The sequence below is a fragment of the Miscanthus floridulus genome, chromosome 12 (assembly GCF_019320115.1).
Source record: "Miscanthus floridulus cultivar M001 chromosome 12, ASM1932011v1, whole genome shotgun sequence".
Taxonomy (NCBI): Eukaryota; Viridiplantae; Streptophyta; class Magnoliopsida; order Poales; family Poaceae; genus Miscanthus; species Miscanthus floridulus.
Window position 1 is genome coordinate 76,429,673 of NC_089591.1, and position 23,372 is coordinate 76,453,044.

Consider the following 23,372-nt stretch of genomic DNA (forward strand, 5'->3'; position numbering starts at 1 on the left):
ACATTTATTGCTCTAAATCAATTTAGTATGAAAATACATTTCGTATTGCATTCTTTTTGGAACGGAGAGTATATATATATAAAAAGACATTGCTCCTAATTGAAAAGAGCAAGGGAGAAACTAAACAAAACCAAACGACGCTGCAATTTATGAGGACCTATCAAATTTGCCGCTTCAAGTAAGAAAACTATATGGTATAGCCACGTTGAGCACTCAACATACATTCATATATTCAGAGCAAACAAGAAATACTAAGGCGTTGGATTGTTGGACAAATATCCAATGCAACTTTCGCGGCTAGTTTGTACTCTGTAGCTTTATATGTTTATACTTTATAGACCTGGAAAATTAAGATACCGTGAAAGCAATTTTGTTGTACCATTTTTCACGTACCAATCTGATCGATTTGATAGCTGAAATACAAAACGTCTAACAACGCACAAACCAAGGCCACTTCCTTTTTCTCACGGCATGTGTATAATAAAAGGAGAACAAAATATACTAAGAATAGGTGTATAATAAAAGCAGAACAAAACTACTACGAATTGTCCTACAGCATGTCCACGGTCCACCTCTCCATGTACTACGTACATCTTATTGCTTTGGGGCCACAAGATCGACAACCGCTCAGTAAAATTCTCAGACAAAAAGGCCCATTAACTTTACAGTGTAATCTCATCTTTAGTTGTCATCCTCGATGCAAAATTCAAACATTTCCATCCACCACTCAAACTACTGCCAACTACATTACAATCTCTCTCAGCTGTGTAATGAGCCAAAGACGGTAAAATGCCACTAGATTTTCATGTGCAAGGAAGACCGACACATACGAAAGAAAAATGTAGCACAGAAAAATGGGAAACGAACCAATAGATGTAGGCTCCCGATGCCTTTTAAGACTTGAAGCTATCTCATTGATGTTGTTATGGTTCACGTAGAATAATTAGCCCCATTTGACAATAGCTGAACCCCAGGTAAGTCCAGCGCCGAAACCTGATGCCGCAATAATATCACCAGTCTTCACCTTGCCACTGCGAACAGCCTCATCCAATGCTAATGGGATGGATGCCGCACTGGTATTGCCGTAGTTAGCAAGATTTGAAATAACCTTGTCAGATGGGATATCTAATCGACTGGCAGCAGCATCAATAATCCGCTGATTAGCCTGTAACACAGAAGATCATTTAGAACAGCAATGATTCAGGTCAAGTACATTTTTAGTTAGGATACTCACTTGATGTAACAACAACCAGTCAATACTGGAGGCGGGCAAACCAGCTTCTTGGAGTGCCTTCTCAATGGACTGTGGCACGCATCGGACAGCAAAGCGAAAAACTTCCTTTCCGTTCATTTGAATGCATGAGTAGGTTGCCTTCTTTGGTGGAAATCCAGGAACACCATTGGTATTGGACAAGATTGACTCGTCATTTGCCGTTACGGCATTTAGGTGCCTACATGTAAATAAAGAGAAACTATGTAAGCCAACATATATTTAGAATGAATTCTCAGTATCTCACAACATTCTCGAAAAGGAAGTCGCACTTTTGTCCATTGCCATCACTTTGAACACAAAAACCTAGCAAGCCATCTTCATCAGCGCTGCATGCCTGCAAAATTCTAAATTAAGAAGTTGGACAGGAGAATTTGGATAAAGATCTCGTAATTAACAGTGTCACATCACCCAGCATAGCTTCTCATGTTTCTTACTGAACAAAGTTCCAACCATACTTCATTCAGATTTAGCCATGGAACATTAACTAACCTACTGGGATGGGGAGAAATATAAATATTTACACGGGAAATAAGCTATACCTGTACCAACACAGCACCAGCAGCATCACCAAAAAGGATGCATGTACCTCTGTCTGTCCAATCCACGTATTTTGAAAGAGCATCAGCACCAACCACTAGGACATTCTGAAGACCTCCACCTACAACAGTATGAATATATTACTCAAGTGGCATATTAATTTTGAGGGAGCAATTCCACATCAACCACATAAATTTTTAATAATTGAATTACCTTTGATAAAACGAGTAGCTGTGATTAAGCCAACTATAAACCCACTGCAAGCAGCTGTAATATCAAATCCAAAAGCATTTGTGCACCCCACTTCTGCCAGCACCTATTAGTTAAGGATCAATTGGAACTTTTAATAAAACACCAAAACAGCATGCTCATAGTAAGGCCCCGTTTGGTAGAGCTCCCAGAGCTGATTCTCTGCTGAATCCAGCAGGAGCTCTACCAAACAATTTTTCAGAGAGAAGTGATTTTCTGCTTATTCCGTGAAGTGATTCTCTGAAATGAACTAGGAGGCCGAGAGTTGAAAAAAGTAGCTTCTCCTGATTCTGTGAAGTGACTCTCCATTATGATTTCAAGAGTTTATGCTAAAGAATCAAAGAGAATCACTTTCAACCACAGAATCACTTCTCTCTGAGAATCAGAATCAGATGGAGCTCTACCAAACATGCCCTAATCAACAGAAAACAAGACTAAAGAACAGTTATATCGATATCAATTTCCTTAAAAGTGCAACAAGAAAATTGTACCCTTTCAAACTAGGCCCAGCTTATGGTACATACAGTAAAAGTGTAAAGTAGACAATGAATCTCAGGCAAAAAATGGTGCCCGCTGAAAGTATAAATGGGCAGTACCTTTCAAAATGCTAGCAGGAAATATATAAAAGCAGTGCAGGACCATTGTCCATGTTTAATAATGTGCATAGATTGACATTAGCACTTTACATTTCAGAATACCAACTCTAAATTTCAAAGATTAAGCAAAAAAAAATTCAGAGCCAAGTTTCAATGCACTAAGATAGAGCCATATGAGGCTTCTCATGTATTGAAACAAAATTCTAACTTTCAAAGGCTAATATATTAGTGCAAAATGGCATAATAACGCTTAAATAAATTTTACAAGATACCTGAGCGGCACCTCCAAACAGATCATCTGGAGTAGATGTACAAAGGAGAACAAGGTCAACGTCTTCAGCTTTTACTTCAGCCATCTCAAGTGCCCTTTGAGCTGCTTGTATTGAGAGCCCCCGCAATGTTTCATCTCCTGTCGCATTTGGAAAGTAGAAGGGAAAAATGAGGAAAAGAAGCAAAACTAAGAACCTATTGCAACTGAAATTGTTGTGACAACAAAATATGCTTTCTAACTGACACGCAAACACCAGCATTAAATGTTATGACCCACATATATAGTAAATTAGTAATTACAAACAAGCTTCCAGCAAAACATTTTTCTGTTCAGATCTATCCAACAGAGGTAGACAGAAATCAATTTTTAGGTTAATATTTTCCATAGTCCTTGGGAAAGTGCCAAGAGATACTATAGTTTGGTACCTAAGTACCAATTTAAGTACCTCATGTTATGATCAATGCACCAGTGGTACCACTCCAAGAATAGAGAATTCTTCTAGCAGTTGTCCTAAACCAAACTGGTAACTACACAAATCAGTAGTCAAACTATAAAAGAAGATACAATGTTTATTTGTAAGGTTTTACGATAATAAGGCATAGATTCTTAATATCATTGTACTTTACTTTGTAATCGCATTGTTTTTGTTTATAATAGTTTTAACATTATTTTATCATATATCAGAATTTCCATATGATATTGTTTTGACAGAAAAATCAAAATTATTCATGTAAAAAACTACTAAAATAAAAACTGATGCGCCAAACGGTTTGTGCACATCCCCTACGGTTACCAGTCAACCAAAAAGTGAATAACAACAAACAAAAGCAGTATAAATTTAATCTCAGGGACACAAGTGTCCCTAATTTGTTGAAAGAATAAAAAAAACATAATTACCTAAAAGAACTCGTCTGTTACGAATCCCAGTTCGAGCCGCAATCCATTCATCTGACGTTTCAACTATTTTCGAAAGGTCGTCATTTGAAACACTAAGTGTTGGGATGGCTGATCCACATCCGACAAGCTTTGAACCCATACCAACCACCCTGTAATATCATCCAGCAGAGGTCATTACACTGGTGGATATTGTAGGCTCCATGATTAAAAAAGAGGCACAGATAAATGAATTTATCCTAGCAATACAGTTGGGTCAGCACAAGTATTGTATACAATGGCGGCTACAAAAATGAAACATTCACCATCACATTTAATAGCAAGTGGAGCACAGGCAGATCCCAGACAATTAATCAGAGAAACCACGACCCACCGTCGACTTTACTCTATACATAAGGGTGGCCTATTCCAGTGAGTAGAGAGACACAGTAACACTATCAACTTGAGGCGTCTACACTACAGCACACAAAGGATGGAGCATACGGAACAGTTATGACATCCTGACTACATGGAACTACTGGATTTATATCATAAGATGCGCATATAACCCACAGTGCAGAAAAGCAAGTCTCAGAGCTACCTCATGCGGTTGGACCGAACCTTATAGCAAAATAAACTGGCAAAACCAAAATAGGTGTGTCGTGAATATCACGCCATTTCCCACAAAAACAGAGAAAGCAAATCCCTCTTTTCGCGCAATAACGGTTGTATTGCAACGCACCCAGTATATACGAATAGCACGAACACCACACCATTTTGTACGAGAGCAGACTAGAGGCATCCAATCCCACCTTCCACAGAAACAATCACATCTCACCCGCCCAATCATTGTGCGAATGAGGTTCACAGGTGGACAGAGACACCGGCGTTACCTGGGAAGGCGGGGCTTGGAGGCCGCTGCGGACATCACGCCATCGTCGGCGGTGGACGCGCAGCACCGGAGCTGGCGCGGTGGCAGCGCCACGGGCAGCGCCAATCGGAGGAAGGCGGGGCGGAGGCCACCCCGCGTGCGCGCCGGGCAGGGTGCGGCCACCCGCGGCAGCGCGAGGCCGGAGGCGGCGACCATGGCCCGGGCAGCCGGAGATCTCGCGGCGGAGAGAGCGAGACGGAGATTCGGGCACCGGAGGGAGGGAGTCACAGTCACCTGGGGGCGGGAGGAGGTGGGGGAAGGGGAAGTGGTGGCGGCGAGCGGGGCATGCGAGGGAGGAGGGGGGAGAAATAGAGGCCGCGGCGGTGGGAACGGTGGGCGGCGGTGATGGTTGCGAGGGTGGGAGGGAGTGGGCGAGCTTCGAAAGCTCCGCCCCCAGGCGTGAGGTTTTTTAAGGAGAGGGCGATGTGGCTGATGCCCTTCCCCGGCGCACACCAATCTATGGGTGCCTGGGTGGAGCAACCCAAGCTGCTCGCCTTCAACGGACGTGCGTGCCTGTTCGCTTGCGGTTTATGACTGTGTTTCACTGGATTTATTAATATATCAATTATTAATAAATAATCCTTCTCTTTCAAAATTAGTGTCATTTTGGGTTTCGTGCTGGTCAAATATATTCTTAACTTCGACTAGATTCATAAAAAACAGTAATATTTGTATCTTCAAATAAATTTATTACAAAAATATATTAACAATTAATCTAATGATATTTATTATGCGGCATAAACATAATGATTTCTTATATATATGGTCAAAGTTAAAAATATTTAACTTCCCGAAATATGAGAATAATACTTATTTTGGAACAAATGAAGTAATAGTAGTAGTAGTAGTAACAACAACAACAACGATATAATACAATGTATCTATATTCCGTCAATGCGTGCTGAGGGTAAACAAAAAATCGCTAAACAAATACATATAATTGACACGGTGCTAGCAGTGATGATGTCAAGATAAAAAAGAATTCCACTTGTAATATACTATCACTTGTGCGATATAAGGTAGTTAGCAAACACTCATTTTGTACGTAGTATATTGATATAGCACAAAGTTGTTTTAACAGAAAATATACAATATAAATCAACTTGTATGTTTATACGAGCATGAGTACATGTAATACTACAAATATTTCATTTAGATCGACATTTCGTATTTGATGGTTTGGGTAAATAGTGTGCATATATACGTAACTATAATACACTCAGTCTAGTATGTATTATTATATGGGTATAGCACAAAATCATTTTAACAAGAAACGTATGTAATGTCAATCAACTCCATAATTTGATACGAAAAGAAGCAATAGCACATACAATATATGTGATAAATAAAAAAAAAATCATTGAGACAGGAATTTCGTATTTGATGGTTTAGGTAGGTAGCTCCATGTGCACCCCTAATTGTCCATGTGGTATTCGGTTTGACTGAAATGTGAGGATCAGAAGTCATGATAGTTGATAGTGACCCGTAAAACTGTAGCTAATAACATATAAAAAAAAGAAAAACACACTAGTTACTTCATCATCACTTAATGGCCGATGACATCTAACTAGGAGGAGCCAGGGGCTACAATTGTTAATGTGATCTTTAGCAAACTCGTTAATAGTACTTCTAGATGAACTAATTCAATCGCCAACAAAACAAGTTTATTTAAATTTTAAGAGGGATGGGATTTCCACGTGATTGTGAGTACTCTTAGCTGACTAGAAGCAATTCGCTTTTATCATGGTATCTATATATGATTTCTTTGGAATTGTTACAACCACTGCTACACAAAATCTTTTGCATAGCGTTTCCAAAATGTCCTCGGAGGCGGGCGGCCTGGTTGCCCGCCTCGGTTATTCGAGGTAGGGTAGCCGGGCCAGCAACCGTCTCGGTTAATACGTTAACCGGGGTGGGCATTATAACATAACCGCCTCGGTTAATATATTAACCGAGGCAGACATTGTAACATAAACCGCCTCGGTAAATCATTAACCGAGGCAGACATTATAACATAACCGCATCGGTAAATCATTAACCGAGGCGGGCACTGTAAAATAACCGTCTCGGTAAATCAGGTCCAGCCCGCTAGCCCAAGAGGCCCAATTCCGAACACACACACACACACACACACACACACACACACACACACACACACACACACACACACACACACACACACACACATATATATATATACCGGACTAGGGTTTTCAGCCTCAGCTCCTCACTCCCTACTCAGTCGCACTCCTCTCTCCCTTCGGTCTCCTCCCCAGTCCGACACGTACTCCACGCGAAGTCCCCCGACGCGCCCCCTCCCCTCTCCTCCCGACGTGCCCCCTCCCCAACCCTCCCTCTCTCCTCCACTCTCCCCCACGATGGCTCCCCGCAGCGGCGCGTGGTTGCCGTGAGCACGGGCCTGGCTCCCGGCGGTGGCTCTTCCCGGATCTAGCGTCGGGCAGGGCGCAAGGCGGCTCAGCCCCTCCTGGCAGTATGGAGCAGCAGCAGCGGGTGGTGTCACAGATCCACCCTCCTCCCCTACCTCCATGGCTCCATCGGTGGGTGGCGTCGCGGATCTGGCAGGATGGAGCCACCATGGCATGGATCCGGTGGAGAGGTGGCCTCCGGCGGGACAGAGCCACCACGGCGCGGATCCGGAGGAGAGGTGGTCTTCGGCAGTGGATTCGGCGGGATGGAGCCACCACTGCGTGGATCCAGCACTCTCTTCTCTCCCTCACTTCTCTCAGTGGTGGTGGTGGAGGGCCGGCTCCCCAGGCATCGCTCCTAAGGCCGGCGGCGGTGGGCTGCGCGGTGGCGCACTAGGCCGGCAGCGGCGTGCCTCACCCTCTTCTCTCCCTCACTTCTCTCAGTGGTAGTGATGGAGGACGAGATCTGATGGCTAGAGGTCGGATCCGCGCCCATGGTGGCCGGATCTGGCGAGCAACGTGCGGATCCGGCAAGCTAGCGACCTCCTCCAACGAAGGCGGTGCAGATCCAACGAGCGGCGGTGCGGCGCGTGGATGGGCTGGGTAGGCTCGTGGGTGGGCTCACTGGGCTTATCCACGGGCTTTTCTTTTTTGTTTTTTTATTTGATTAACAGAGGCAGGCATTTGTGTAACACTCTCGGTGTTACGTTATACAGTTTTTGCTAAAAACCCTGCATGAGCATCAACTTGTGTGTAAATGCATGTAATATAGAGTATAAATTAATATTCGGAGCTTGAAACGTTCAGTTGAAACATGAAACACAGTAAAGTTTGTAGTATGAACTTCGTAGGCGACGATGAAATGTGTACGGTCGAGGACGAGGTTCCCTAGCTAATACATCAAGAAGCTCAGATGGGCAGTGAGATCAATGCCTCGTGCATGCTCTGTTGTTCCCTATCGCGTGGGCGCGCCTGGTTTGCGTTGACGTCCACGACAGCGCCAAGCCAAGCCACGCCTAATTTCCCCTATTTCCCAGTCGCCTTGCCGCCGGGACTGTTTCCTCCGATTTCACCGTAGTGAAGCCATCGCAGTGAAATTAACTCTGCCCTCGACTCTGTCGTGTGTTCAGCCACCCAACCGACCCCACCTGGTAGCAAATTTTGCCTTGCCGTGCTCCAATTAGGAGCTGCCGCTCTGCCGGGTCCTTAAGACCGGGTTGGCATGCGTCGTCGGCAAGCCACTTTGCTAGAGCATCTCGGAGCAATTCCTTGCACCAACGGCCTAGTCTCCACCCGCTAAGCACACTATGCACCTCGCCTGAAGCACTACCACAACTCAGCTTTCCCTGACGTGGCCGTGCCATTGTCATGCGCTGTCGCACCGCCCGTGAGCACGCGGCCAGCTCGGCTTGGGCCATCTCCAAATGAATCTTCACCTCAAGGAGTTCCATGGTGAGTCACTGGAGCTCACTAGCTATCCCTTTTGCCCTAACTTTGCTGACATTCACCGAAACGCCATCGCCGTGACTACAGGGTCTCCGCCACTATGGTCAGGCCGTGCTGCTACGCCCCGGCTCATGCTTCCTTCATTCGGCGCTTCGTGTTCACTCCTAGGTAAGGGTCGGCTTGGTAGTTAGGGAGGAGAAGGTCTATTGTGGCCGGCGTATGCCGTCAGTGCCAGCACCGCCGCGCTGGAGCGCGCGCGCGGGTGTCGGGGTGTAGCTGTTGTGAAGGTAGGATTTTTTGAGGGCGTAGCCATAAAATAGTAGACTAGCGGAATAGTGCCTTAGTGCTCATGGGGAATACAACGTAGTTCAAGGGTGTTTTTGCTTATTGCCCGATGCACGCGGGTCCTTCCCTCCGTGGGCTGTCGTCTGGCTGGGCCGCGCCCTCGCATGGGCCGCGCTGCACGTGCGCGCATCGCGCTGTTTTGGGCCGAGTTGAGGCGCATGGGCCACGCGATTGAATTGCGTTTTCCAATTTCCAGTAAAATAGCAAGTGTTTATTCAATAAAATTTTTAGGTGAATTTGGATAAATTGTAGTAAATTATGTAGTTGTCCAAAAATAGTGGAACCAATTTTGTTAGATTCACAAAATTACCATCTACTTGTTAGTATAATTAGATTACAGTTAGATGTGATGATGGTAGGGTCATAAATTTAAACTAAAGAGCTTATTATTATGTAGATTAATATTTGTAGGAATATTTATGGAAAATTGGTGATAGCTATAGATATAAAAATTTTATAGTAGGTTCACTAGGTTAGTAGATACTTGCTGTAAATTTTGTAGCCCTAGAGTAGGTTGATAAGTAGAGTAGCTATTATCCTTGCTTTATCGTATATAGTGTAAATCAGCATTAGGAGTAAGGATAGTTGCAGTTGCTATAATAATGAATGTCATACTTCACACTGTTATTGGTAACGATAGATAACTTAGTATCATGGTCGGTAGCAATAGCTTAGTAGTAAGTAGATGTACTTTTGTTTTAAGAGTTGCTGTTGCTATATTACTAAGCATTGTATTATCATTTCATGCATGTAGATCACGAGCTGATAGAATTCATGTCCGTCGATGAACAGGAGTACGACGAGGTTATTGAGGAGTACGAGGAGGATATCCTCATATAGGAGGGAGCCCCGAAGCCATTTGGTGCTGACCTTACTGACCCGTCGCCTGCCCAAGGTAAGCCCCGGTGCATAACCCTTTTTTTTATGATCACTGAATATATATATGATGTGCATTTAAGTTACAGGCATTTTATAGAAACCACATGTATAAATATATCTACCCATGAGTCCTACTAGTATAGGTCGAGTAGATGCTATGCTTAGGATATCGGTAGCGTGAGTAACCCGTCGTTACTCGTAAATAGGTGATAAATATGATCACTCATGATAAAATGGTGGAAAGAAAAATGGTGACCGGACGACGATATGGTTTGGGTACTGATGGGTGTAAGGGGTTGTGTCCTGCGGCCAACGGGGCATATCTCGGTTACACTTTTTTCCTGTATGTGTCAATTAAGGACCGGTCGTTGCATAAGACATCATGGGCAAGTCACAGAGTTATTGTCCCGAGCGCATACTTGGGTATGGGCGTAGGGAAGACTTGTTGCTCCCTTGTCATAGATCCGGCTCTTTTCGGACCGACTGATGGAAGGTGGGGATGGTGGAGGTCCTTGCACTGCACTGAGTTCGGGACTCAGGAGTGGGGGCTTGGAGTCCAAGTTTAGACGAGGACCTAGACACCTAGGACAGGAGGTCAATGGGTTAGTCCTACTTGTGCCTGGGGTGCAAGCGGAGCGTGTGTTTTCAGGGCACCTAGCTGGCCACATTGATTTGCGAATCGTGGGACGATCCGATATGGCTTGTTTCGTGTCTAGCACCGTAGTAAGAACTGAAAGATGAAAGGTGATAAAATGGAATTGATTGCTCAAACTCTTGCTTGAAAGTAGAACAAGTGCTTATATAGACTGGATAAATAATAACTTAATACGGCTGATAATAATAATATAAATAAGGACTCACTATTAGTATTGCTTTCTGCTAAAAGAAAACCAGCAAACCATAAATCTTATCATGTTCCTTGAAGTTAGGAAATTATTCCCACTAGTCGGATAAGTCTTGCGAGTACATTGTGTACTCAGGATTTATTTACCCCTGTTGCAAGTGATATATGAGAAATACTCTTGTGATGTAGACTAGGCCCGATCTTTCGATAGGTATGATAGCATCGATTGGTGGATACTCGACATTCATGATCTAGGCTTCGAACCAAGATTGATTCGAACCCCCACAACCGTTACACCACTGCTCTGTTGGTTATCAACCACGCGAACGCGATTGACCTCGCCAAGAAGGCTTTCCTGTAAGCGAATCGAGAACACAAGCAAGAACAGGATGAACGCAATCTGAAATTGCAAATAAATATGAGGCTTATGAAAAATAGAAGGAGTTCAAGTCTTTATTCGAAAGGACTAATCACCATAGACAAACAAGATTAAGAACTAGGGCTCTGGTTCACAGCAAGCGGCCTTGGCGACGATAGTTGCAGCAAAACGACGCCTGTTTCATGAGGAAATCAAGAACTAAACAAAACCCAAACCCTAAGGAGAGCGACGATTGGTATTTATAGAGTCTTGGACGTCTCCCCTGGACGCGCCCTGTAATGGGCCCAAACACGATACACGGTCCAACGGACCAAAAGACGGTGTCGCAGCATCCTGATAGATTCTGGATGCTGACTTGTTTCAACGATTCTCATTGATTCCGAAGGGCTTTTGACGTGAAACCAATTAAGTTGGCTTCCTTATCCAATTAGCTTTCCATCCATATGTGGATCATCGAAAACGGAGTCCGGATGCGTCCTGGGTGACTAATTTAAGGCAGATTGGTCCTGGAACCCGAGTTGGGCTCCAACTTCAGTTGGACTGGGCCTCCACCATGAGAAAGATGAATTGGACGCCCATGCTGGTTCTCCTCCTCTCCTTAGCTTGTATGTGATGAAGAAGTGATGTCCTCATCACCTTGTGTGGAGGATTTTTCTGGTGGGCTCAGACGGATCCTCGTTCTTATCGCTAGATGTTTACTTTAAATTTCGTTGTTTATCATTCCGCACTCTGATATTTGGTATTGTAATAAGGTACTTTTAAGAAACCCTGATGTATGAAATGGACCTGTATTGTAACTCATTCTCATTATTGGATCCTTGAAAAAAATCGTAAAACCTCTAGTCTCCATTAGCTAGAAAAGTAAAATCTACATGTATTTTTTCCATGAACAATGAAGAAAACTCCCCCTAAATCCTCGAATTTGAGAAAAATATACACAAATGGGATTATGGGAATAATCTATGTGCATGAAAACATCAATTTCCGTGTCTCACAAAGAGTGTCATTCTCACTTTTTGGAAAGTCAAACATATTAATGAGTTTGCCAAAATTAGTGTAATTAAATTAACTGTTGAATATTTTGTAACAAACTATTTTGAGATATAAATATTGCTAATATTTTTCTATAAATTTAGTCTAACTTAAGAAAGTTTGAATAATATAAAACCCTATGCGACACTCTTTTTGGATGAAGGCAGTATGTTGAAATTTCAAAATAATGTTAAACTATGATGGGCCATTGTTACATGGAGTTCATATATTAGTCCAAAGAAAATAATTCATTTTGGTAGAAAGATGTAACGAGGTTCATACGTGTATGGGTGTGAGACATACACCGATTCTGATCCACCCACTTTTTTTTCTATTCTTCTATTTGAAACTTGCTACAAGCCATTTTTATGCATGGGGCATAAGAGTGGACACTCTTATGTCCTATTCAAAGGAAGTAAATAACAACACTTCAGACATACTTCCTCCGTTCCAAATTATAAGACGTTTTGGCTTTTTTACATATATTATTTTTGTTACACACTTACATATACACCATGTCTAGATACATAGTAAAAGAATGCATCTAAAAACGTCTTATAATTTAAAACAGATTAAGTATTAATTCTCTATTTTTGGGTAGTAGTGGGGAGATCGATTAAAGTGGATACATTGTCAATGCTATGAAATAGCTTTCTCTTCTATTTATCCACCTTATCCCTAGAAATGGTTGGAAAATCAAATGTGCCCCATGACCCAATATTTTGTGACTGTTCTTAAATGAAAGCTTCAAAAGTGGCTCCAATGTACTAGTAGCATTTATCCGATCCGAGGGGTGAGAGAAAAGTTATCACGGTCGACGTGTGTCTACGAAAAGTGATTTGTCTTTAGACTCGACCAACAAGAGTTGGCCATATGATCTCATCTTCAAGAGAGTCCAAGCAAACGTTCATGAAAGCAAGATGAGCTTCAAGAATCGTTACTCTAGAGTGAATCCCAGACTATCCCTTAACTCATGATTCAAAATCCATTGTAATTTGTGGATTGATGCTTATTTTCTTTTATTCTTTTTTTTTTCTTAACTAGTTTGTATTTGAGTTTTAAACTTTGAATTTCTCTTAATAAATACTATAGAGGCCAAGGTCCCTCCATATTCTTAGAAAAAAAACATGAGTTGACCGGAGCATCATAGACGAGGAGGCCCTGACCAAGATTTCTCTTCAGTATATATCGGTCCCACAAATCAATGTTCACACCAGATGTTGCACTATATTTCGTGTTCATGTTTGCTGAGCACTAGAGTTGTCGGAGCACTAATCACACAATAAATACTTGCTGAGGAATACTCATTTGGACTACTAGTAAGTAGGGATATAACGCGAATGAGCCGTAGGTTCGATGTATGGCCGGGTTCGAACATTGTTCGAGACAGGTTTCCTTCATCTTCTTTGTAGCTTTAAGTCATAGCTCAAGCGTAGATGCTTCACAAATCACAATGGTTAAGGCATTATGCCGGTTACACTTAACATGCGATGATCTTCAATACCTCTCAACCATGTGTCTTTAGGTATAGGTATATGCCTAACTTACGCACATGTATGCGTACATGTGTTTGGTGAGTGGTGTGAGGTGTGAATTTGTGCTTAAGTTTATATGCTATAGCTTTTACTTAAAGCATTGATGCATAAAGAAAAGCATGGATATAATTATGTTCTATAGAATGTATGAATTAAGTGGAGTAACACAGTGATCAGTGATCCATTCTCTTCTTCGACTGTGCGTCTGTGCACCGATGTATGCTACGTACTGTTTACTGTTTTGTTGTTGACATACCGTGTACACCTTGACATTTCCAGAGAATTTGATCTTTCGAAAAACTACTCAAACGATTCAGGAGATTGAGACTACTTGTATGATCCGACGGCGTCCCAGCATTTTTAGTTCCACGTGTCTCCAATCCACCTGTCTTGCTCTCCCACCCCAATCCTCACCTTCCCCTTTCCCACTCCTCATCAGTCATCCCCAAAACCCGCGCACACCAGCGACGGCCGGAGAACCTCCCCGCCGGCCGCCGACATGCTGCCGCCTCTCCAGGCCCACCGCCTCCTCATCTCCCACCGTCGCCTCCCCACTCCCGCTCGGCGCCGGTTCACTGCCGTGTCTTCCCTCCAATCCGCTCCCGCCACAACCTTGGCCCCGGGCCCCGCCACATCTTCCATTCTCTCCATCCGCGAGTCGCTCCTCTCCGGCGAGAGGACCGCGGCGGACATCACCTCCGAGTACCTCTCCCGCCTCCGCCGTACGGAGCCGAGCTTGCGCAGCTTCATCCACGTCGCGGACGCCGCCGCCGAGCGGGAGGCGGAGGAACTCGACCGGAGGATTGCCTCCGGGGAGAAGGATGCGGTGGGGCCGCTCGCTGGAGTGCCGGTGGGAGTGAAGGACAACCTCTGCACCGCCAACATGCCCTCCACGGGCGGGTCGCGGATACTGGACGGGTACCGGCCGGCGTACGACGCCACGGTCGTGCGGCGGCTGCGGGAGGCCGGCGCTATTGTGGTGGGGAAGACGAACCTCGACGAATTCGGAATGGGGAGCACCACCGAGGGCTCCGCGTTTCAGGTTGGCGGACCAGATCCTCATATCTTTTAGACGGAGTCTGCTGAACCTGAAGTTTGAGCATTGCCGATTGTGTTCACTCAGGTTGAAATATCACGTTAGTGCTAAACCTCACAAGCATGGTAAAGTTTTGTTTACACTTGTCCGTAGCAGCCAATGAAACAAAAATGTGGAGACATTGAATTGAAACAAAAATGTGGAGACATTGTTTGTGAGGTTGCAGATTCTGTTCATGATCAGACCAGGTATCGTTTCAGGATCGTTAATGCCATCTTAATTCATGTAGGTGGCTAGTTGCATGTCACTATTGATGTTGAAATGTGGGGACTTCTTTTGGAGATGAACTGCAGTGCACCTGCAATCTTTGCCATCTCAACATATAGAATATTCATGTGCTAAAAATGTAGACATGGGGTGATGTGATTATGACAGATATTGTTGGTGATATGCAGGTGACAACAAACCCGTGGGATAATTCACGTGTGCCTGGAGGATCCTCTGGTGGTTCCGCTTCTGCGGTATCTGCTAGGCAATGCGTAGTGTCACTAGGAAGTGACACAGGTGGAAGTGTGAGACAACCAGCATCGTTTTGCGGTGTAGTGGGGTTGAAGCCAACTTATGGTCGGGTTTCTCGTTTTGGTCTCATGGCCTATGCTTCATCGCTGGATGTTGTGGGATGCTTTGGTTCATCAGTTTTTGACACTGCAACCATCTTATCTGTTGTTGCTGGCCATGACAAGATGGACTCAACCAGCAGTTCGCAGGTAAAGAAACCGAGGCTTCACCTTAAAAGTACATTTGTCTTTTGTCTCCCATTTCAACCAGTAATCTGTTTATTATCTGGTTGGGTTATAACCTTGGCTGGTACAGTTACAAGTTGAACCACATGTTTATTGCTATTGTTGGCAAACATGTCTATGACCTCACATGTATTGTTTGTTTTGTTGGGCTTCACAGATTAGTTGTAGGCTTGGACATCAGATTTCATTTCCATGTGATCATGTCATGTTTTGAGTTGGTTGTTAGTAATTGTATTAATATGGTTTCATTGGGATGACTTTTGCACTTTATTCTATCTAACTGTTTTTTATTAGTAGTAAAGGCAGCACATGGGTTGTCTTCTTATGGTTGGAAAACAAATCATAGTATAACATTAAAAGATGACTAAAAACAGATGTCAGAAGGATTATACTAGTCTGTCCCATACTCCCATTCTCGTATATAGTGCTAATTTAATCCATTTGTATCATTAAAATTATGTGGCAGTCTTGTATATTCTTTAACAACCCTTAACTTGATTTCTGTCCTTCTTCCGTTCTACTCCTCTGCAACTGGATCATGATCCATTAGTGATCTGGGGCATGCAGGAAGGCAGAACATTGAAGTTTGGTTCATTGTACTTGATCTCTTCTATCACCTTTTCAGGTTGTTCCAGACTATGCATCGGAGTTGGTCTCCCTAGATTTACTAGAATCAAAACCATTAGCTGGTGTGAGAATTGGGATTATACAAGAAACTCTTGGAGAAGGTGTTGCCAATGGAGTCATATCATCAATCAAGGGTGCTGCTTCACACCTGGAGCAGTTGGGATCTCTGGTGGAAGAGGTTTGTTACTTTCCACTATCCCAAATAAATAGTAAAAAAACATGTCTTTTCAACAGGATTCATGAAAGAAATGTTAACTGAACTTCCGTCTTCTTTTATATTTCAGGTTTCACTGCCTTCATTTTCTCTTGGCTTACCAGCATATTACATACTAGCCTCATCTGAAGCATCTTCTAATCTATCACGCTATGATGGTATCAGGTGATCTTGCATTCTTTCTGTAGCTAAACCTTATTCTTTCCCCTGTATTTTCAATGTATCATAGGATTTACAATGTGGAGTACTGTTTTCAGGTATGGAAGACAGGTTTCAGCTGATGACTTGAATGAGCTTTATGGAGAGTCCCGGGCTAATGGTTTGGGTCATGAGGTACAATATTCTCAGTTACCAATATATCATACCATACTCCACTATACTCATCAGTTGTCTTTTCAATATTTACTCATGATGTCTTTAGATGTAGTCATGTAGCTTAGCAAAGTGATCAATCTGATTAGGAGCTGTCACATTGTGTAGTACTATGCATCTGTCCCATGTCATCTCAGCTTAGGGTTTAGTCATGCTCTCCGTAGATTTTGACTGACTTCTTTTGCTTTTTTATATTTTTATGATATTGTATAGGCACTAAATCTTGAGTATTACAATGAAAAAACAACAGTTATATGCTCCACTCCATTTGCAAATAAGATAAATTACTAATTCAGAAAACATATCTGGTTCCTCCTTAAACAAAGCTTTTGAAATCAAAGACAGATTTGGCTGTTGTGAATTGAGGCCACGCTTGCAAACTTGCGTTGTGGAGATGACAATACTACCCCATGTAGGTCTGCCAGTTGTGGGCATGTCTTGTTAGTTACATTGTGCTAATTGGAGTGTGACTCATATATTTTTGTATTATAATATTATATACGCACATAGTATGGTATTTGTTCTGCAGTATTGGATAGCGTTTGAATCTTTTGTATTTGAAATGCTTGTTTTCATTTTGAGTAACATGGTGAAACAATTTCAATCATTCTTTCCAGGTCAAAATGAGAATTTTGATGGGAACCTATGCTCTTTCTGCTGGGTACTATGATGCATACTACAAACGAGCACAACAGGTAATTGCAGAGCAGTGGCATCCAATTCAATAGTTGTATTAAATTAGTTTACGACACAGTTCAATGCCACAAAAAGTAGTAAAATACATGCATTGTAGTATGTGAGGACACTGAAAGCTTCAAAGATGCTTTGGAAGATATGCCTTCAATGTTTGTATTTGATTGTCTTACTGCTACGCAATTTGACGCTACTACTACGCAATTTGACGCCACTGAAAGTACGTACTGAAATACATGCACTGTAGTAGGTCAGGACACTGGTTAAGGAAAGCTTCAAAGATGCTTTGGAAAGATATGACATTCTAATTTCACCAGCCGCGCCATCAGCAGCCTACAAGATAGGTATGTTACAATCTACTCATAAGTATGACCCCTTCCCTGATTTATTTAGGATTGATAGCTCAATTCTTTTTGGCAGGTGAAAAGACAAATGATCCATTAGCCATGTACGCAGGAGATATCATGACGGTATTAGATACTTTGTTGTCTTTTGTTGATTTCACTTTTCTCTTCTTTGAACTCTGTTCCGAAGTACCTGCTGACATGAAATTATGTTTGATATGGTGCTCATTTTGTGACGTTTTACTCATGATAGAAATATGAAGTGGTTGCAAATTTTATGACTTATGTAGGTGAATGTTAATTTGGCCGGGCTTCCTGCATTGGTTGTGCCTTGTGGATTTGTTGAAGGTGGACCTGCAGGGCTCCCAGTTGGACTTCAGATGATCGGATCTCCATTCTGTGAGGTAAATTAGCGGTGTTGCTTACGTTTAGAACTGGAGACTGCTCCATGTTGTTTCAGGATCTACATAATTCTACTTTCGTTTCATGCATTGAAGAATTCAGGCGTAGCGAGTAGAGAATCCACTAAATAACTTCTGCCATTTTATCCAGGGTAATTTGCTGAGAGTAGGCCACATCTTTGAGCAGACTCTCCAGAATCTCAGCTTTGTTCCACCGTTGTTGGCAGAGAGCTAGTTTCAACACAGGGCCGCTCAACAAGCAATTACCTGAGGCCCCTCTGTTCATTGACTTCATTCCCATGCGGATGATATTGGTACTACGCGTGTAGAAAATAGAATCTTTGCTCGTGGAGTTGCTGATAATTGTGAGAGAGCAACGACACCCATGTGGTGTACACCAGCAATCAGCACATTGCGTACCGCACAGCATTTTACACCGCCAGAATGATTGATGATTTTGTATCAACGTTGGTTTTCTCAAGTGAAGTTTTGTGTAGAAAATTTGTGTCCCTGACAGCGGCGAGTGTTGCAGCACCACTAGGCATTATCACCAATAAGCAGTTGTGGAATCCAATGAGAAACAGAACAGAGCAGAAAGCACAGTTCGTGTCAATGGGTATTCTGGGCATGGTGGGCATGGTGTCCCATCCGGCAAGCTTCATCAACTCGTAACGGCGTGACACCAACTATACATTCCCTTTCCCATGGTCATACGCGAAATATTCGAAACAACAATCTGTTATAAAATGCAGGTGCAAAAGCAAATACATCCCAGTCTGCAACTTTAGAATGCAGGTGCAGTGCGGCAAAACACCGCACACACCTTTCTTGAATAAATATATATAATATAATACGATACTAAAAGGAAGATGACAGTAAATACGGTCAAATTGAATTTTCTCACCAGCTGCACGTAACACCACACAACGCTTCGTATAAGTTCCTTGGTAATGTTTGCTTTCCAGGTACAGATTATTGAGGGCCTTGGAGGGCTAGACTCCAGACTACTTACTGAAACAAAATCTCCATCACTCTATAAACAGATACAATTCTGGAGCTCCAGCATCAACTTATTATTTCTGCCACTGCAAGGAGAAGGAATCAATTAAAACCTGGAAATGAAATAGACTAATTCCATGTCTGATGTGGAGCATTTGAAATGCAAACGAGGCACAGTAAACAGCAATGCCTTGAGCAGACAAATGGGGAGTGCCCATCTGCCAAAATGACAAAGATATGGTTCCAGCAAGTCAAAGTATACAATATCTTACTAACCATAACAAAAACTCGGCCCGGAGGGAAGGTATATTGTTTGAAAGAAGAAACCACAGTCATCAACAGACCGAGAAACAGCCCTGAACCCTGACAATGCAGGCCCTATAGCGCCACACTGTAACCTAGCCCGAACCCTGACAGTAGGACCCTATAGCGCCGCACCGTAACCGCCCGAACCCTAACAGTGCGGACCCTATAGCACCGCACTGTAACCTAGGCCAGTGGCCACAAGCCCACAACCGCCTGGTTCAGGCGCCCCGGCACAATCCCTAGGTAGGACCACTTCTCACACAGGCTGACTACCATAGGCCGGCGCCCTGCCACTATTTTATGGGTTGCTGGTGAGGGAGTTTTTTTTTAACCATCCCTGAAATTGGCTCCCACAGGGAGTCAAACCTAGGCGCTGGAGGTGCTACTCAGGAGTCTAGCTATGAACCATTTCACTTATTAACCATAACCACTTATATCCATTAGAAACTTCTGGATAAAGCAACGGAAACAAAAACTTGATTGCACTTATGACAAAAACTGATGTATACAGCTATGGCAAAAGTAATTGGCCTTATACTCAAATTCATTTGTTTTATGGAAAATGGTCTATATTAGATCAAGAGTCAAAGTAAATTAAAATATTTTTATAACTAGATTTCAGATCCGGCCAAGGTGCAGACTGAATGCCCACTGGATCTGTGATACAGAGAGTATAGGTGGATTCTTATAACGAAATAGACTCATGCCCATTAAAATTTTGGTACAATCAAACTAAGACATACTCCAAAGATCAAAACTGAACTGCTACTGAAAGTTCAAGAATCAAGTTGCAGTATTAACATAGTACACAGGTGCTCATAACCCGTACTTAAACTATATCCTGAGTCACACATGCAACAATCAATTGGGATTTATTATGCGCGTAAAATTTATAGGTGCAACACTGGTGCTAACTTCCTTCCCAGCATTCCCTCCCTATATAGCAATATAGTATGGCTCCTCAAACTTACTCTCTATATGTCACTTGCAGCAATTTGATAAACTTAAAAGCTCAGTGTAAAGATAACATTGTTCAACAAAAAACTAATGCATATATAGATATTAATTTTTTTAACCTTTTGCAATGAACACTACATGCTGGAACTGTGCTGCTGCACGATGCTCTAAGTACCGCTGCTAGCTTGCAGTTAAGATAACTCGCTAACTGTTGGAAGTACCCTATCACTTACATTAATTGACAATGGCTAATCTTCAGCATTTTTTTAAGATAAAATGCTAATCTATTTATAGTTACTGATTTAATATTACATGTCATCCTCATTTCTAGCACAAAGATCCTGATCAATCTAGAAGTGCACCTAATGATAGGAAGCTCAGCAAATCTTAATTGCCAATGGGCAATCACCACTTACATCAGACACATTATCAGGTGAAGGTTGGTTTGCTAACATCCTAAAGAGTTAGTCCACTCTCTCTACAAATGAAATGCATTAGCAATATCATAGGCATGACTAAATCAATCATGTGTTTGTGATTACCATGCCTTGTTTACATGAACACACAGATACTATAGAGTTCAAATAAATTAACTCAAGCAGGAACACTTGCAAGTGTACTGTGCTGTTTTCAACCTTTCTATAGACATGATGTAAAATGAAACAAAAAAGCATGAAAAAATATCAGCAATGTGATTGTGATTAGCATATCTTGTTGAAATCAATCAACAACAACTTTCTAGTTAGATCGGTTATCACAAGCAAGAATACTTTTGGACCTTATGTATACATTTAGGGAAGGTACCTTGGATCCATCTAAAAAAGTAAACATTAATCGCAATGCCCAACTGATACTGGTACAATCAAAGTAACTACAGCAGCATTATTCACGGAACCAAAGAAACCACCGCACCAGACACATATCGTGCAAGTTTTCTGATCCCAGATCCAGAATAAGAGGATAATGTGTTGATGAATGATGCTACGCACCGACTGAATGATTGGATGACCATGGAAGGAGTGATCAGAAGATGATGTCGTCGTCCTTCTCCCCACCAGCAACCAGCAGATTTGCCGCAGCCCCCACGGAGATGCCCCTCTTGAGCGCGAGATCCTCGGCGAGCTGTTCCTCCGCGAACAGCTTGGCGGCGGCCATCTGGCGCTCGATCTCCCTCTTCTTGTAGCCCTGGATCTTCTTGAGCCTGAAGAAGTCCTCGCGCTCGAGCTCGTCAAGCTCCCCCTTTATGTAGCTGATGGTGTTCTCGATCCTGGGCTTGACGACGTTCTCGAGCGCGTTGACGCGGCGGTTGGTGGTCTTGATGGCCTCGTCGAGCGTGAGGAAGGAGGTCTGCAGCGAGGCGAGCTCGACCAGCACCTCGATGGCCTTGACGTGCGCAGCGCGGCAGGCGGCGACCTGCTGCCCACCGCGGGCCAGGCCCGTGAGGCTCGGGGACGCGTTCGATGGGGCCCCGGAGGCCGCGGCGGGGTCGACGAAGTGGGTGAACTTGGGGAGCTTGACCCCGGCCACGTTCTCCTGGTGGGACCGGACGCGGACGGACGCGGCGCGGACGGACTGGAGGACGACGTGGCGGACGCCGTCGCCGGCGACGTACTTGGCCTCGGCTAGGGAGAAGGAGGAGGCGCGCATCGTCTCGCCCATGGACTCCTTGGCGGCGACGATCTTCTTGAGGATGGCGCGGAACTGGACCGTCAGCGCGTCGGACTTCTTCTTCAGCAGCGCGTGGCCGCGGGTCGCGCCGACGAGCCGGGCCTTCATGGCGCCGAGCATCGTCACCGTAGGCACGACGTTGAGGCGCTGGTTCTGCCCAGCCATCACGCCGCCCCGATCTGCCGCCCCCGATTAGATCAGCTCGCCGCCGGCGAATTTGGGGAGGGAGAGAGGGGATCGCGGGTGCTGTCGCGTGTCGGCTATTGGGACTCGCTGTTTATTGGATCTGGCTAGTTGGACATGAATTCGGTTTTTTTTTTTTTTTTTTTTTTTGAGCACTAGTTGGACATGAATTCGTGGATTGGAGGATCGGGACACGTCCCCGCCGCGACGAAACGCGAGGGATGTTTAAGTTTGGACCGAGAGGAGAATATTATATATTGGGCCGAGAGAATTCAATCTCTCACGGTTTTAGTCTTTTGGAAAAAGGTTTTTTAATTTCTCCGACTATTGTAACCGTCCGATGTATGAGCGGTTTGAGATTGGTTTTGCTCACGTGGCCAGTCATCCTACATGGTGACAAGCCACGTAAATCGGACTTTCACAATAGTTTAATAAAGGGCAATTAGACTTTATAAAAAAATATAGAAATGATTTTTTCCAAAAAAATCCAAATATTTTCCTAGAATAAGTATACATTTAAAAATACTAAAATCTGATTTGATATTGTAAAAATTGAAGAAAATTTGTTTTAACTCAAAAAATATATAAAATATCTTTTACAATTTTCCTACAATCATGCTCCTAAAAATTTGTATAAATAAGTTTTCAAAAAATTATTCAAACAATTTTATAGAATAAATTTGTATTTAACAATATTAAAGTATGATATAATATTAGAAAAATCATAGAAAAAATATTTCAACTTAGAAAAATATTAAACTAGTCTCATATTTTTTTCTCTAAAATCACGCTCTATATTTTTTTGAGTTAGGCGCCATAATCTGGATCATGATTTTAGGAAGCACATGAAGTCCAACATCCTCAGCCTGTCCAAATTGCCTCTCGCTAAATATGTGATGTTAAATTTTGTATTTGGTCTAGACTTAAATTTTAGGAGACCATATAAGATTTAAATAATTTTAAGAAAGGAACAAAAAGGCGGAGTATGATTTTAGGAAAAATATGAATCTGGTTTCATATTTTTTGAGTTAAAACAAATTTTATAATAATAAATCAGATTTTAGTATTTTTAAATGCATATTTATTTTAGAAAAACAATTGGATTTTTTTGAAAAAAATATCTCTATAGTTTTTTATGCAAAGTCTAATTGAT

The 23,372-nt window shown here is 42.9% G+C and overlaps 3 protein-coding genes across 3 annotated transcripts; 1 reads left to right on the top strand and 2 right to left on the bottom strand.

Annotated features, from left to right (window-relative positions):
• Window positions 1–616: 616 nt before the first annotated feature.
• LOC136497057 (beta-ketoacyl-[acyl-carrier-protein] synthase III, chloroplastic-like) lies at window positions 617–5,164 on the bottom strand. The gene is made up of 8 exons (XM_066492841.1): window positions 4,693–5,164; window positions 3,824–3,972; window positions 2,928–3,064; window positions 2,024–2,126; window positions 1,813–1,931; window positions 1,543–1,607; window positions 1,235–1,451; window positions 617–1,165 (listed from the first exon to the last, which is right to left on the bottom strand). Exons 1-8 carry the CDS (start codon window positions 4,884–4,886, stop codon window positions 944–946), a joined length of 1,206 nt encoding a protein of 401 aa, XP_066348938.1. The 5' UTR covers window positions 4,887–5,164; the 3' UTR covers window positions 617–943.
• Window positions 5,165–14,023: 8,859 nt separating this feature from the next.
• On the top strand, window positions 14,024–18,607 carry LOC136496990 (glutamyl-tRNA(Gln) amidotransferase subunit A, chloroplastic/mitochondrial-like). The gene is made up of 10 exons (XM_066492770.1): window positions 14,024–14,658; window positions 15,108–15,419; window positions 16,081–16,260; window positions 16,367–16,461; window positions 16,554–16,629; window positions 17,286–17,363; window positions 17,612–17,705; window positions 17,782–17,831; window positions 17,996–18,109; window positions 18,258–18,607. Exons 1-10 carry the CDS (start codon window positions 14,116–14,118, stop codon window positions 18,339–18,341), a joined length of 1,626 nt encoding a protein of 541 aa, XP_066348867.1. The 5' UTR covers window positions 14,024–14,115; the 3' UTR covers window positions 18,342–18,607.
• A 246-nt stretch (window positions 18,608–18,853) lies between these two features.
• On the bottom strand, window positions 18,854–22,358 carry LOC136496458 (V-type proton ATPase subunit D-like). The gene is made up of 2 exons (XM_066492138.1): window positions 21,358–22,358; window positions 18,854–19,191 (listed from the first exon to the last, which is right to left on the bottom strand). The coding sequence occupies exon 1, from the start codon at window positions 22,199–22,201 to the stop codon at window positions 21,392–21,394; it is 810 nt and encodes a 269-aa protein (XP_066348235.1). The 5' UTR covers window positions 22,202–22,358; the 3' UTR covers window positions 18,854–19,191; window positions 21,358–21,391.
• Between the last annotated feature and the right edge of the window lie 1,014 nt (window positions 22,359–23,372).